This window comes from Mobula hypostoma, chromosome 13, assembly GCF_963921235.1.
Source record: "Mobula hypostoma chromosome 13, sMobHyp1.1, whole genome shotgun sequence".
Lineage (NCBI taxonomy): Eukaryota > Metazoa > Chordata > Chondrichthyes > Myliobatiformes > Myliobatidae > Mobula > Mobula hypostoma.
This window is the reverse complement of record NC_086109.1, coordinates 16,884,895-16,901,876: the sequence shown is the minus strand read 5'-3', so window position 1 is coordinate 16,901,876 and position 16,982 is coordinate 16,884,895. Positions and strand designations below refer to the sequence as shown.

The 16,982-nt window shown below is 42.8% G+C and overlaps 1 protein-coding gene across 1 annotated transcript in view; it reads right to left on the bottom strand.

Annotated features, from left to right (window-relative positions):
* cntn2 (contactin 2) overlaps positions 1 to 16,982 on the bottom strand; it is a 241,671-nt gene that overhangs the window by 64,296 nt on the left and 160,393 nt on the right. Inside the window, exons 7-8 of the mRNA XM_063065365.1 lie at positions 12,862 to 12,967; positions 5,365 to 5,546 (exon numbers count right to left, since the gene is read on the bottom strand). Of these exons, the coding sequence (XP_062921435.1) occupies positions 5,365 to 5,546; positions 12,862 to 12,967 (288 nt within the window). The remainder of the gene's footprint in view (positions 1 to 5,364; positions 5,547 to 12,861; positions 12,968 to 16,982) is intronic.

The window sequence follows — 16,982 nt, the reverse complement described above, 5'->3', positions numbered from 1 at the left end:
CCCTGGAGCCATGTCTCTGTGATCCCAACTATATCATAATCATTAATAACAATCTGCACTTTCAATTCATCCACCTTCTTACGAATGCTCCTTGCATTGACACACAAAGCCTTCAGGCGCTCTTTTACAACTCTCTTAGCCCTTATACAATTATGTTGAAAAGTGGCCCTTTTTAATGCTTGCCCTGGATTTGTCGGCCTGCCTCTTTTACTTTTCTCCTTACTACTTTTTGCTTCTACCCTCACTTTACACCCCTCTGTCTCTCTGCACTTGTTCCCATCCCCCTGTTGTGAACTAACCTCCTCTCGCCTAGCCTCTTTAATTTGATTCCCACCCCCCAACCATTCTAGTTTAAAGTCACCTCAGTAGCCCTCGCTAATCTCCCTGCCAGGATATTGGTCCCCCTAGGATTCAAGTGTAACCCGTCCTTTTTGTACAGGTCACACCTGCGCCAGAATAGGTCCCAATGATCCAAAAACTTGAATCCCTGCCCCCTGCTCCAATCCCTCAGCCATGCATTTATCCTCCACCTCATCGCATTCCTACTCTCACTGTTGCGTGGCACAGGCAGTAATCCCGAGATTACTACCTTTGCGGTCCTTTTTCTCAACTCCCTTGTTAGCTCCCTATATTCTCCTTTCAGGACATCATCCCTTTTCCTACCTATGTCATTGGTACCTATATGTACCACGACCTCTGGCTCCTCACCCTCCCACTTCAGGATATCTTGAACACGATCAGAAATATCCCGGACCCTGGCACCAGGGAGGCAAACTACCATCCGGGTCTCTGGACTGCGTCCACAGAATCGCCTATCTGACCCCCTTACTATCGAGTCCCCTATCACAACTGCCCTCCTCTTCCTTGCCCTATCCTTCTGAGCTACAGGGCCAGATTCTGTGCCGGAGGCACGGCCACTGTCGCTTCCCCCGGGTAAGCTGTCCCCCCCAACAGTACTCAAACAGGACTACCTATTGTTAAGGGGCACAGCCACCGGGGTACTCTCTATTACCTGACTCTTCCCCTTCCCCCTCCTAACCGTGACCCACTTGTCTGCCTCCCGTGGCCCCGGTGTGACCACCTGCCTGCAACTCCTCTGTATCAACTCCTCACTCTCCCTGACCAGACGAAGGTCATCGAGCTGCAGCTCCAGTTCCGTAACGCGGTCCCTTAGGAGCTGCATCTCGATGCACTTGGGGCAGATGTAGACGTCCGGGAGGCTTGGAGACTCCAGGGCCTCCCACATCCGACACCGAGAACAGCAAACTGCCCTCACACTCATACTGCCCCTCTCCTCAAATAACAACAGAAAATGAATGCCAAACCTTCCTCGCCTCGCCCGTTTCCGCCTAAGCCCGTTGAGCCGAAGCCCTTAAGTCTTCACTCTGCTCCTGGCTCACTCCGCCGCCCGCAAACTACGCTGCCCGCTCTATGAGGCTCTGTTCCTTTTAAATCTGCCGCGCTGCACTGCCCGACGTCACACGCCTGCGCAGTCCCGCCTCTCTGAACGCCGTTGGAGAAAAAAAAACGAAAATTTCAAAAATGTCTTTCTCGGCACTCCCACTCCGACTCTCAGACTTCCTTCTTCGAATCAAACCCGAAGCAGGATTTCTGCCCTTTTAAACGTGCTGAAGCTCGGTGGATGAGCCAAGAAGGGATGGTATGTATAGGAATGAGCCCAGCACCAGTCTCCTTTGACACGTGACACATTCGTGGCCAAGTGAACTCTTGCTCCTGACTGAGTAAGACATCCTTGAAATTCTCTATTACTTAAGAGAGGTCTCTGGCCTCTGTTGTCTCCTCAGAATCAAACCTGACTGGAATCAGCAAGTTTGAGCAGCTGTAGAATCAAACATATATTGGATTTCCAGAATCCGCAGAATCTCTTGAGTTTAATAGAATGAGTAACCTGCAGACTCAGGAACATTATACCTCGGTGTCTGCTTCACAAATGAACCTTATTATAATTAATAGCAGATATAACTGACCTGCATGCAAATAAATGATCACACTCGTACCTTGCCATTTACACCATATCAGTACCAAAAATGTTTGTTTTAAGACCATAAGACATAGGAGCAATATTAGGCCATTCAGCCCATTGATTCTGTGTCACTTTCTATCATGGCTAATCTTAACCCCATTAGAACATACAGTACTGTGCAAAATCCTAAGACACACGTAAAAAAAATTCTGTAAAGTGATTCTGGTTTCAATAATAATGAAATAAAAAGATTCTAAACAGCAAAAAAATTATAATGAGCAGTAAACAGTTAAAAACTAAATTAAATCAATATTTGATGTGACTACTCTTTGCCTTTAAAATTGCGACAGTTCTTTTAGGGACACTGTTGTATCAGAAAATCGGCTGGTGGGTTGTTCCAAGCATCTTGGAGAATTTGCCACAGTTCTCCTGCAGACTTTGGCTGTCTCACTTGCTTCTGCCTCTCCAGGTAATCCCTGACAGCCTTGATGATATTGAGATCAGAGCTCTGTGGAGGCCACATCATCTGAAACCATATAAAAGATCTGGGGTGCCTAAGAATTTTGCACAGTACTGTAGAGCAGTAGGAACAGGCTCTCTGACCCATAATATTGTGCCAAACCAATAAAGTACATAGTAATCAAGTTGTCAGCTAAACTAATCCATTATGCCTACATAATGTCCATATCCTTCCACTTCCCTCACAATCATGCGCCTGTATAAAAGTCTCTTAAAAGCCCCTATTGTATCTGCCTCTACCACCATGCCAGGCACCCGCAAATCTCTGTGTGAAAAAACTTGTTCCTCACATCTCCTTTGAAATTATCCTCTCTTGTCTTAAATGCATGGCCTTTGATATTAGACAATTCAACCCTGGGGAAACTACACTGTCCATCCGGAAAACAGGTATGGAAACATCAATGCCTTTGAACAGGAAATCCTACAAAAGATAGTGAATTCAGCCCAATACTTTACAGATAATGCCCTCCCAACCATTGAGCACATCTACATGAAACACTGTCGTAGGAAAGCAGCATCCATCATCAGATATCCTCAACACCCAGGTAGTGCTCTCTTCTCACGGCTGCCATCAGGTAGAAGGTACAAGAGGCTCAGGACTCACACCATCAGATTCAAGAAGAGTTACTACCCTTCAACCATCAGGCTCCTGAATAAAATGGGATAACTACACTCACTTGTCCATCCATTGAGATGTTCCTCCCTACCACTGATCTCACTTTAAGGACCCTTAATTTTGTTATTTCATGTTCTTGCTTTTTATTGCTATTTATTTATATTTGCATTTGCATAGTTTGTTGTCTTCTGGTTGATTCTCCATTGATCCTGTGAAAGTTATAATTCTATTGATTTGCTGAGTATAATCGCAGGAAAACGAATCTCTGGGTTGTATGTGGTGACATGTATGTTCTCTGATAATAAAATTTACTTTGAACTCTGAGTTTCTACTCTATCTATGCCACTCATAATCTTATATGCTTCTTTCAGATGTCTACCCCTCAGCCTCCACCTCTCCAGAGAATGCAACCCAAGTTTGACCAAAGTCTTGTCGTAGCATTCTACCTTCCTGTTACTTTCTGAAGCTGCTGTAACAAAGTATTTGTGGAGGACACATTATATTCAGTCAGGATAAACCAAGAAAGTCAGCACAATGCAGGCTATATCACACTGAGGGTTTAATAGGCATCTCTGCACAGTCAGTGGCTACGTACTGGACCCTGAACAGGTCTAGCAGCATTGTGGAATGTTTCCATTTTATTCATGTGAACGGTTGGATTTGGAACTAAGTTCAAAAGCTTAATTTTATTTTGGAATTTTGCCATTACTCCACCCCACATCATACCATCACTGAGTTTACTGTCATCCTCCTTGGTGCCAATAACCCCACTGATAAGCACTTGATCCACAACCATAATGTTCATATTGAGGGAAAGAAATTCTTCTCAAAAGTTCCATCTTCAATAGGATTTCAAAGGTTACACCCATTCAGGTTGTCCACTGCTTTTGGCACACTTTCAAAATGCACAATTTTAATTCTGATGTTATATGCTGTAAATTGTTTGATGATTCAGTTTAAGTAACACATAAAAGCACAGAAGATGCAGAACCCGACAGGAATGATATGTAGCCTTTTCACAATGGGGACAATATATCACAGGAAACTATAAACCAGAAACTGCAGAGTTGTGGTCATCATGAAAATCGGCCAACCCTTCATAGACTCTTTCTAAACCAATCACTGCCTTGGAAAAGCAGCCAGCATAATCAAAGACCCCTCCCACCCCGGACATTCTCTCTTCTCCCTACTTCCGTTGTCAGTAAAACGGCAGCTTGAAAACATGCATCTTCAGACTCAAGGTAGCTTCTGTCCCACCGTTGAACGGACCAGTTGTATGTTACAGGTGAAATCTTTGCCTCACAATCCACCCTATCATGGTCCTTGCAGTTTGAAAAGTGAACAAACACTTTGCTCTCTTTTACACCTGTGTACTGAAGAATGACAATAAATAATCTTGAATCTTATTCTTTACCTGCACTACACTTTCTCTGTACTATAGCACTATATTCTGCATTCCGTTAATGCTTTGTACTCGAACTTCCTCAACATATTTTTGCTTTGAAGCAGCCTGTATGGATTTATTTATTTTATTTAGAGATACGGCGTGGAACAGGCTCTTCCAGCTCACCATGCTGCACTGTCCGATGACCCACCTATTTAACCCTAACCTAATCACAGGACAATTTACAGTGACCAATTAACCTATTAACTGGCACACCCCTGGACTGTGGGAGCAAACCAGTGCACTCGGAGGACATCCACACAATTCATGGGGGCGAACATGCAAATCCGTTGCAAACGGCACCGGAATTGAACTCCAACCTCCAGGATGCCTCCAGCACTAAGCGCTACGCCGCCATGGTGCCCTGGATGGCATGCAAAACTAAATTTTCCACTCTGTTTTGGTACATGAGACAATAATAAACCAATACCAACAGTGGAACTGTGGCAAAAAAAAGGTCGCAGATAAAAAATTCAATGAATGTGAACTTCTCAAAAATTGTTCAACTCCTTATTATTGATCTGGGAGGTCTAGGCCACTTCTTGTCAAAGAGACAGCTGAATCTTCTGTGACTGTCTCCTACTCTGCTCAGAACTATGAAGGTTGATATGAAGGTGCCTGCATTTTCCTACCTCTAAATCAGGGGTTCCCAACCTTTTTTATGCCATGTACTCCTACCATTAACCGAGGAGTCCCGGGACCCCAGACTGTGCCCCCCTGCTCTAAGAACTCATTCTGGTTTGTGCCCAGCTTTGCCACATCTCGGTGCACTGCTCTTTTAAACAATACATTTCCTCTCACCATGAACGATAATTCTCCCCTGTGTTGAGTCCTTTCCTTTTGAGTTTTCTGCCTCACATTCATAGACGCCTTCATCCTCAAACTGTACATCTGGTATGTGAAGGATGGGCTTGTGTACAGATTTCAAAATCTTTGAGGGCATTGGTCCATCCAGCTTCTTCCATTTAATTTTGGGCACTGGACTGTAAGAAAACAAACACTAGATCCATAAAAAATGAAAGACTGCATTGATTGATGTATTATCTTTCACAACCTGAGCAAGTCCCAAGACATTTTACAGGCAATCATGCACTTTGACGAGTAGTTACTCAAGGAATGTAGGAAAATCTTTGGTCAGTGTGCACACAGCAAACTCCCACAATAAGCTAAATATTGGTGATGTTGGCTGACACGAAGCTATCTTCCAAGGTGGCAGCAGAATTCCGTCATGGGATTTTTCCATGTGCTTAAAGGGACAGGTAGAACTCGGTTTGTCTCATTCAGAACACATTAATGTGATCGTGGAGAAGGCACAGCAGCACCTCTACTTCATTAGGAGCTTCAGGAAATTTGGCATATCACTAAAAACTTACAAATTTTTAAAGATGTATTGTGGAGACCCTGCTATAGAGGTTCCAATGTGTAGGATCACTACAGGCTCAGAAGGTTGTAGTCTCAGCCAGATCTATCATTGGTACAAGCCTCCCCACCATCAAAAACATTTTCAAGAAGTAGTTCCTCAAGAAGGTGGCAACCATCATCAAAGACCCTCAACATCTGGAACATATCATTGGTCACTGAGTTTGGTGTCAACAGGCTAGCAAAGAGGGTCCATAGAATCCTAGCGATTTTTATCAGCCTTTACTCCCACCAGCCCTCTCTCTAAGATTCATTTTCAAATTAATGATGCCACAAAACATTTTCTTTCTCCTTTTCTCCTCATCTACATTACACAAACTGCCTGGAGATCTATCTCCAACTCAGAATCAGAATCACTGATTTAAGTAATGTGAAATTTATTGTTTTGCGGCAGCAGTCCGGTGCAAAGACATAAATTACACTATATATTACAAATATAAACAAATAGAGGAATTATATATGTATCATGCAGTCATCTGATGGCAGAGGGGACGAAGGTGTTCATGAATCATTGAGCATGGGACAAAGCTTGGAGATTCCAGGCTCAACCCAAAGGGTTAGGACCCCAAGTCACACATTAGGTTGCACAGCATTGTTACTAATACCAGAGTTTCTAAATGGCCTAAGGTTGAAACCTTCACCGTTCCTTTACAATGAATGGATGAGGGATAGATATTGGCCAGAACACCAAGATAAAGCCCAAGTTAGTGCTTAGGATTTTATGCCCATCTGAAAGGCAGAGGCATATCTATTTAACATCTTATCTGAGAGACAGACTCTGGATTTTGCTGCATCCCCTCAATATGAGCAATGTCAACCTGGATTTCACACTTGGTTCTCAGGAGCAAGACTTGAACCTTGTGGTGCTCATTCAGAGGTGAGGACATGGCTGATAGTCACCCCTCTTAGCCATGTTAACAGGGACTCGGCTTTTCAAACACTTCTTTTCAAATAAACAGAGCAGATCCGATCTCACTCGGGCTCTGAAAATGAGTCCTCTAGCATGATCCATTAAAAATCCTTTGAGTGCTATTATCACTCAGCCATTAATTCAATTATTTTAAATGGGTGACAATTGCATTAATAGTAAGATACAAAGATATTTCACTAGAACACATTAACCTGTGCGCTACCTTAGAACATAGGGATGTTTAGAAGCAAATGGGCTTTTTATTATAATGTTTTTGAAAAAATATCAAGCAATTGTCACTTAACAATAGTGTATTCTGGCTGAGAAATCCCATAAAGTTAATACAAGCTTACCTGCAGCTTGTGTTATGCACTGGAATTATCAAGTTCGATAGCATTCCCCAGGGTTTCTAAATCTTGTAGCTAGATTTCAGCAGGGTGTTTTTAGTACAATGTTCACAGCTGACTGATATTCAATGAATTATATTATTTCAGAAACAGTTTTTAAAAAAAGAGAACAATAAAAATGGCAGCGATTCAGAGAAGATTTCTTGTTGTTATCAGTAAGGAACAGAATTTTTTTTTCCGCGAACTGCACTGAATATGAATCCCACCCAAAGAAGACATAACGTGAGCCTGATGAATATTAAACAACCATCTTCTCTGCACCAAGTGCGTTCCTTAACTCTGTCTGACCAGGAAGGGAAACGCCACAGATTTTTGCATGGCAACTCCACCCTGTTCATCCCGGTACCTAATAAAGTGGTCACTGGGTATATTTCTGAATGTTCATGGTCTTCTGTTGCTGAAGTCCACCCACCTCAAGGCTTGACATGTTGCACATTCAGAGATGCTGTTCTGCACACCACTGCTGTAACACATGGTTACTTGAGTTACTGTTACCTCCTTGTCAGCTTGAACCAGTCTGACCTTTCTCCTTTGACCTCTCTCATTAACAAGGCGTTGAGTTATTCCCACATGATTGGCCGATTATATATCTGCATTAACGAGCAGGTGTACAAATGTACCTAATAATGTGACCAATGAGAGTATCCATTTATTTATTAATTGCACTTCTGCTGACTACTGACAATGGCATAATATGGGTTAAATCCAGGTGAAGTGAAAGGAATACACTCAGAGCATGGGACAGATATGCCATTTTTACTTAGTGAGAGAGGGGGATAGGAAGGGGAGGGGGGAAATGCTCAAGGTGAATTGTTGCACAGCTGTTGAGGAAACAGAAAGACTGCAGTCATTTTAAATATATAATTATCCAGGCCACCGACTGTACATTTGATATCAATATACAGTATGTGATTATATATGATAAATAGTTGCAAAAACCTCATGTTATCCTAAAAGGTTCTTCCTCCAGGCACTTAATCTGATCAACCATTCTAGTTAGCCCCGTCCCCACCCCCTCTATTTATTACCTCGATCACTGTAAACACTTTAAACTACTGTTTGTAAGGCTATTTACATTGTAAGCACATGCAGGTATTTATGCATTTATGCACACTTTATTCCATATCTGCACGTCTAACAATATTTTTTTATATAATTCTTCATCCTTTATAAAAGTTTGCATTGTTTTTGTTACATGTCACACTGACACACCACGGCAAATTCCAAATACATGTAAATGTAAATGGCAAATAAAGTTGATCCTTGACCTTTGACATGAAAATAGCTCAATAATTTAGAGCAGACGGCCATTTTGTTATCCTTATGACAGATCCCTAAATAAAAATAGCTCCCGGAGCCCTGGTGCTATTTGGTATTGACTTCAGGCCACTAAAGCATTCAATGCCTATATTTTATATCTTAGACAATTTTCCATTGGAAGCATCTGTATTTTTGAAGGATTTTATTAATAGCAGTAGAAAAACAGATAAACTGGTGATGGGTTAGTGCAGTGGTAGTACTCTCTGTCAGTGAGCCATCAGCTCAAGCCTAGCTTCCAATGCCTGAAGTCACTGTCTGGGTTTGAGGCAAAAGGCACTGTATTAATATTGTGTGTTCTTTCTTTGAACAATATTTTGAAATTAGATTTTCTGGTTGAATGGATTATTTGATATGTCTGTCCTCCAGTGAGATTAAGTGAGAAAATATATTATCAGCTCTGTCACTGAACAAGGCAAGGGATTTGTACCAAAATCTCCTCTCTGCCATTGTAACTAAACATTAAACGTGTAATCTGTTACAGTTGAGGAAGGAATGAGTTGATAATCTTGCTTGGTGTTTGTACCATTACATTAGCAATGGTAATGATGGAATTGTAGGGTTAAGCAGCATGGTAACAGGTTCCTTGTCTCAGCTCGCCTATGTCAATCAAGTTGCCTACCTGAGATAGCCCCACCTGTCTGTACTTGGCTCATATCCCATAGAACACAGAACAGTACAGTACAGGGACAGGCCATCGGCTCATAATATTGTGAAAAACTAATTCAATTAGTAATCAAATGCCCAACTAAACTAATCCCTTCTACTTCTTGATTACCCGACTGGCAGACCACCGTACGTGTGCTTGCAACACTGTGTGTCCGACAGAGTGATCAGCAGCACTGGGGCTCCACAGTGGACTGTCTTGTCTCCCTTTCTCTTCACCATTTACACTTCGGACTTCAACTACTGCACAGAGTCTTGTCATCTTCAGAAGTTTTCGGATGACTCTGCCATAGTTGGATGCATCAGCAAGGGAGATGAGGCTGAGTACAAGGCTACGATAGGAAACTTTGTCGCATGCTGTGAGCAGAATTATCTGCAGCTTAATGTGAAAAAGACTAAGGAGCTGGTGGTAGACCTGAGGAGAGCTAAGGTACCGGTGACCCCTGTTTCCATCCAGGGGGTCAGTGTGGACATGGTGGAGGATTACAAATACCTGGGGATACGAATTGACAATAAACTGGACTGGTCAAAGAACACTGAGGCTGTCTACAAGAAGGGTCAGAGCCGTCTCTATTTCCTGAGGAGACTGAGGTCCTTTAACATCTGCTGGACGATGCTGAGGATGTTCTACGAGTCTGTGGTGGCCAGTGCTATCATGTTTGCTGTTGTGTGCTGGGGCAGCAGGCTGAGGGTAGCAGACACCAACAGAATCAACAAACTCATTCGTAAGGCCAATGATGTTGTGGGGATGGAACTGGACTCTCTGACGGTGGTGTCTGAAAAGAGGATGCTGTCCAAGTTGCATGCCATCTTGGACAATGTCTCCCATCCACTACATAATGTACTGGTTGGGCACAGGAGTACATTCAGCCAGAGACTCATTCCACCGAGATGCAACACAGAGCGTCATAGGAAGTCATTCCTGCCTGTGGCCATCAAACTTTACAACTCCTCCCTTGGAGGGTCAGACACCCTGAGCCAATAGGCTGGTCCTGGACTTATTCCCTGGCATAATTTACATGTTACTATTTAACTATTTATGGTTTTATTACTATTTATTATTTATGGTGCAACTGTAACGAAAACCAATTTCCCCCGGGATCAATAAAGTATGACTATGACTACACAAAGTCCATATCTATCCCCCACATTCATATGCCTGTCTAAATGTCTCTTAAAATCCTTAACTTATCTGCCTCTACCACCAACCCAAGCAGCTCACTCCAGGTACCCACCACTCTCTGTGTAAAAAACTTGCCCCTTTCATCTCTTTTGAACCTTAAATGCATGCCCTCTGGTATTATATATTTTTACCATGGGAAAAAGATACTTCCTGTTTAGTCTGTCTAAGGCTCTCATAATCTTATAAACCTCTATCAGATCTCCAGCCCATCTCCACCACTTCAGAGAAAACAACCCAAACTTAAATGTGACTTTCCTAGCCACATACAGCACCTGTCTAAATGTCTTTCAGGTTTGTAATTGCATCCAACTCCACCACTTCCTCTGGCAGCTCGTTCTACATAACCATCACCTTCTGTGTGAAAAAGGTTGTCCCTCATTTTGCCTTTAAATTTTTCTCCGCTCTCCTTAAAACTATGCTCTCTGGTTTTTGACCCCCCTAATTTAAGCAAAAATGCCTCTCAAAGACCAAACCCTATGTTTCCATTGTGAGAGGTGGAAATAGGCAAGGCCAGTCAACAGGCCTCAGGTGAATCTCTACAGTCCAATCCTCTGCACAATGGATACAATGAATTACAGACAGAAACATTGCTGAACTCCAACCATACCATTGACTTTGGATGATGGAGACAGGAGGTCATCAATGGCCTTTGGGCCCAAGAAGAAGAAGAAGAACCAGGAGCAAAATAATTGGCCATTCTCCTTAACTATACCCCTCCTGATTTTATATTCTTCTATAAGATCACCCCTCAGCCTCCTACTCTTCAGGGAAAACTGTCCCAGTCTCTCCACTCTCCAATAACTCAAGCCCTCCAGTCCCAGTTAGATTCTGTTGGATCTTTTCTGTACTCTCTCCAGCTTCATGACATCATGAATCCAATTACAAAAAGGTCTGCAAATATCAATGTGATTCTTGTATAACTTTTCCCATCAACACCACTTTGCACCATTTGTTCCCCCTTGCTTTCCAACCAATAACGTTGCTGTCCCTCCCTTCCACTGCAACTTAAAACACAGCCATAATAAAATTCTAAATTTTCAGTTTCGTTGAAAGGTCCTTGGCTTGAAATGTCAACTCTCTATCTCTCTGCACAAATTTTGACTGACTTTTTGAGTATTTCCTACACTTTCTGTTTTTATCTGCAGTTTTTGGCTTTTAACTCCTTTTCCCTCTAGTTTTTCCACAGCTTCTTAGAAAGTTTACTTTCTCAAATCTAAGTCCAACTTGACTTATAAGACCCATAGGTCAATACAACATTGAAATCTACCCTTCGGCTTAAATCATACTTGTTGATGCCCATCTAAGCCAGTCCCACTTGCCCAAATCCTTCTAAACCTTCTCATCCATGTACTTGCACAAATGTATTTTAAAAGTGATTGTTGTACTTGCTTCAACCACTTTCTCTGGTACCTCATTCAACATACACACCACCCTCCATGTGAAGAAGTTGATTTTCACGTCGCATTTAAATCTTTCTGCTCTCACACACCAAACCTCTGTCCACTAGTTTTTGGTACCCTTTACCTGGGAAAAAGTCTGTGTTTGTTCATGCTGTCTATGCCCCTCATGACTTTATACAGCTCTGTAAGGTCATTCCCATTCTCGGAATAAAATCCAAGCCTGCCCACCCCTCTCTCTATAACTCAGTCCTGCTAACATTTTCGGTATCAGTCCATTACGGGTAAAAGTCTTCCCACCATTGAGCACATCTGTAAGGAGAGGTGTCACAAGATAGCAGCATCCATCAACAAGGACCACCACCATCCAGGCCATTCACTGTTCTTGCTGCTGCCATCATGAAGGAGGCCATACCACCAAGATCGGAAACAGTTATTAACCCTAAACCATTAGTCTCTTGAGCCAGAGGGGATAACTTTACTCACCCCAGTGTTGAACTGCTCCCACAACCTATGGGATCACTTTCAAGGACTCTTCATCTCATGTTCTCAATATTTATTGGTTATTTATTTATTATTATTATTATTATTATTTTTGTTGCCTTTTGGAGACTGGTTGTTTTTCATTGTGTGTGTTTTTTTTCATTGATTCTATGGTGTTTCTTTGTATTTACTGTGAATGCCTGCAAGAAAATGAATCTCAGGGTTGTATATGGTAACATAAATGTACTTTGATAATAAATTTACTTTGAACTTTGAAATGGTCCTTGCACTCTTTCTTATAATGAAAATTTTCCTATAAGAGGATAACAAAGCTATACATGTGTAGCCTCACCAACATCTTGTACAATTACAACCTAATGCCCCAACTCCTATATTCAGTGCCCTGACTGATGAAGATCAACATGACAAGTGCCTTCTTCAGCACCCTGTGTACCCAGCTGACACCGTGTCAACCAGCTCGTTCCGAGTTACAGAACAAAAACCGTGTTCACTTACTTTCCAAAGGCAAAGCACTCCAGATTCAAGGACTGTCCAGCCAGGGCATAGGTTTCTGAGGGAAATTTTATTCGAATGTGTGGAGAGTGAGTCCGAGCATCACCGGCTAAGTGAGAGAAAGAAATAAGTTGTACTTTATTTATTTATTTATTTTATTCAGCGACACAGCGCACCCAACGAGCCGCACCACCGAGCAACCCACTTACTTAACCCTAGCCTAACCACAGAGCAATTTACAATGACCAATTAACTTATGTCTTAGAACTGTGGGAGGAAACCAGAGCATCCAGAGAAAACCCACGCGGTCACAGAGAACGTACAAACTCCTTACAGATGCGTCGGATCTGAACTCCGAGCCCTGGAGTGCCCCAAGCAGTAACAGTGTCATGCCGACCGCTACACCAACTTGGCACCCTGGTAACAGGTTCGGTGATGGAGGATTTCAGATACCTCAAAAGATAATGGAAAGTAATGGAAGGGGAGCAAGGTCTGCTTCATGCTTTGGCTCCCCGTGAGCCAATCAGTGCACACTGAATGGATATTTCTCCTGCACTCCAAGGTAATTGCAGCAACTAGATGAATGCAAGTTCTACAATTAGATGCACTGTACTCCTCTAGAATCTACATGAAGTTCAATAAATTCAGATAATACTATTGTTTATTGTTTCATCTTTTGTTTTTTTTAACTTGTCCCATTAATATAAAATTTTGGCTTTCATTTACAAAACAGAAAGTGCTGTAAGTATTCCACAAGTCTGTAAGACCATATGACATGGGAGCAGAATTAGGCCATTTGGCCCATCGAGTCTGCTCTATCATGGCTGATTTATTATCCCTCTCAGCCCCATTCTCCTATCTTCTCCCCGTAACCTTTGACACCCAGTCTAATCAAGAACCTATCAGCCTCCACCTTAAATATACCCAATGCCTCCATAGCTGTCTGTGCAATGGCATTCCACAGATTCACCACCCTCTGGCTGAAGAAATTCCTCCTCACCTCCGTTCTAAAGGGACACCATGGTATTTTGAGGCTGTGCCCTCTAGTTCTAGACAACAGGAAACATCTTCTCCATGACCACTCCATCTAGACCTTTCAATGCCCAATAGGTTTCAATGAGTTTGTGCCATATCAGTGGGAAGAGAAACACAGTTAGATATCTTTCATCAGAACTGAAAGGCAGACAGAATAAGCTTGTAAAGCTGTGGGGAGGTGGGTGTATAAGAGCAGGGCGACAATGGGGTCCCACTGTAAACAAGGCTATCTGTCAGTGAGTAAATGGGAGCAGTTAGAGCAGAGGTTCCCAAACTTTTTTATGCCATTGTCCCCCTACCATTAACCGGGGCAGTCTGTAGACCCCAGGCTGGGGACCCCTGCGTTAGAGAGTGAGAACATAGGCAGAAAAATGGGTGGTGTGAGCGTGGAATGAGCTGCCAGCAGATGTGCTGAATGCGGATTTGATTACTAAATTTAAGAGAAGCTTGGATAAGAACGTGGGTGGGAGAGGTTTGGAGGGCTGTGGTCCAGGTGCAGGTTGATGGGGCAGCTTGGCATGGACTAGATGGGCTGAAGGGTCTACTCCTGTGCTTTAATAATGTATGACTAATGTAGGAGTTGTGAAATGCAGAACAGGAAGACATGCCTGGCAGGTCAGGCTGGGCATATCCTTCGCTCCCAGAGAGAGAGATAGAAAGAAAAGAAAGGAAATGAAGACATACCAAACTGAGTTCATATCACTCATTCTTTTTGTCATTTATCTAACCAGCCTTCCACCCTATTGACCACTTACCCTTTTATCACTTCCTTTCCCTTTGTTTTACTGTTCGTTTGCCTTGGGATTTGGGGAATCAATGGATTGAATTCTGGAAGTGGAGAACAATCTGGAGGCGGTGCCACATTCCACAGTCAGCACCATTGTCCATGGGTGAATTCCTAGATTCCTATTTTATATGTTTTCCAACTCTAGGTTAAATGTACTGACCAAAAGCCTGTTCTATAGGAGGTTTCCAACAGTGGGAATACCCTGCTTTAGGTAAACGGGAAGTGCAGTAGATCAGGGCTGATCCCTGCAACCAGTTCCCTGGTTTCTTTCGGACCTTGAGCTTCCTAAATGAATCCCTTCCTGTCCACCATGAGTTTTTGGTTATCTCTTCTAACTTTATTGTGAAAGAGCAAGTGGGTTTTTGATCAATAAAGTTCCTGATAACATTCTTTGAAAATGCAGAAATGCTAAATCAAATTATTAAAAGCAAGTTGTAGAAGGGCCCACAGCAGATTTAGGTTTTCTGTTTTTGTTTTAGTTCTGGTACCTTAAGGTTGTCGTAGCTGGGGGTGTGGGTGGGTTTGGTGGGGCTAAGTGTGGTGTGCATCTCAATTAGCCTCCAACAACTGTCCAGCTCCTGGCTGTCACATACGGCTTATCTATTAAGCCTTGTGGAGATGTTTCTACTGGCAGGAGAAGGAGCAAACGCAGGTCACTGGCCTCTCAAAACCAGTTGCTTCAGGCAGATGGGGCTCATCAACCTTAGATGGCAGCTCATCTAGGAGAGGGAAAACTCTGATCTCAAACTTCCGCTGCCTCGCAGCTATACCCTCTCATGGGGAAGGCATCGGGAGCAAACCCCAGAGCCCTCAGGCAGTCCTACATTGAGTTCATCAGTAACTAGCAAATCCTGGCATGCCATGCCGCAGATGCCAAACTGTATGTGTCTCTGTTGTTTCTTTGGATTCATTGCCTGCATGGAGAAGGGGAGCCTGCTATATGGACAACAGCTTACACTGCTCTGCACTGCATACTGGCTTCTGAATAGACAGCTAGGGTGCAACTCCCATGGTCGACACTGAACAGCAGAGGGCCTCTCTTAGTTCTCTCAACTTCATTCCACTTCCAATTTACCCATGCTCTCTACTGAACTAACCCCTACTGCCATTTGAACCTCGTACATGGTGAATTTACAGAAACTCTGCTTTAAGCATTGAACGGTTCAGCCGGGCATATTATTGGCAACATGGCTGAATCTACAGATTAAACTGTCAGTTCCACATATCAGTTTACCCACTAAATAAAAGAAATCAGAACATCACAAGCATAACTGGGTCATTTTAACTCTGAGCTGGAGTAAACCAAAGGAAGCAATCTTCAAAAACTTCTATAGTTGTGCCGTGGAAAGCATTCTGACAGGCTGCATCACTGTCTGCTATGGAGGGGCTACTGCACAGGAGTGAAAAAACTGCAGAAGGTTGTAAATCTGGTCAGCTCCATCTTGGGTACTAGCCTACTAAGTACTCAGGACATCTTCAGGGAGCGGTGTCTCAGAAAGGCAACATCCATTATTAAGGACCTCCAGCACCCAGGACATGCCCTTTTCTCACTGTTATCATCAGGCAGGAGGTACAGAAGCCTGAAGGCACACACTCAGCGATTCAGGAACGGCTTCTTCCCCTCTGCCATCCGATTCCGAAATGGACATTGAATCTTTGGACACGACCTCACTTTTTAAAAAAATACAGTATTTCTGTTTTTACACTTTTTAAAATTTATTCAATATATGTATACTGTAACTGACTTATTTATTATTGTTATTATTGTTTAATTTAATTTATTTTTTTTCTCTCCCTGCTGGATTATGTGTTGCAGTGAACTGCTGCTGACAAGTGAACAAATTTCACGTCACATGCTGCTGATAATAAACCTGATTCTGATTCTGATCTTGGTGAACCTCTTCTGCATTCTTTCCAAAGCTTCCCTCTTGATGTGACACTTGAGGTCGGGAAGAAGGGACAGACCCTAGACATTCACTTATTCTTTGGGACAGAAATCCCTGATTAGTCTTTAAGGAGATATAACGATGCCACCTGATGCTTGTTATTGTAGTTATTGTCTGCTGGGTGCACTGTATCACAGAGTGCAATGCAGAAGAACTTGCATTAAAAATTTCTGGTGTTATTACAAGGAGCTGAAGGGCTTCCTGGTGTGTTGTATCATTTACAGATTCATGGGGCGGGGGAAGGTTTCTTAATCTCTACAGATGTTAAGTGTGAATTAGATTAGCTAATTAAAGTATAAATTGTGCACCCAAACCTCAGAACACCCAGATATATTTAGTAGACCTAATTGAATCAC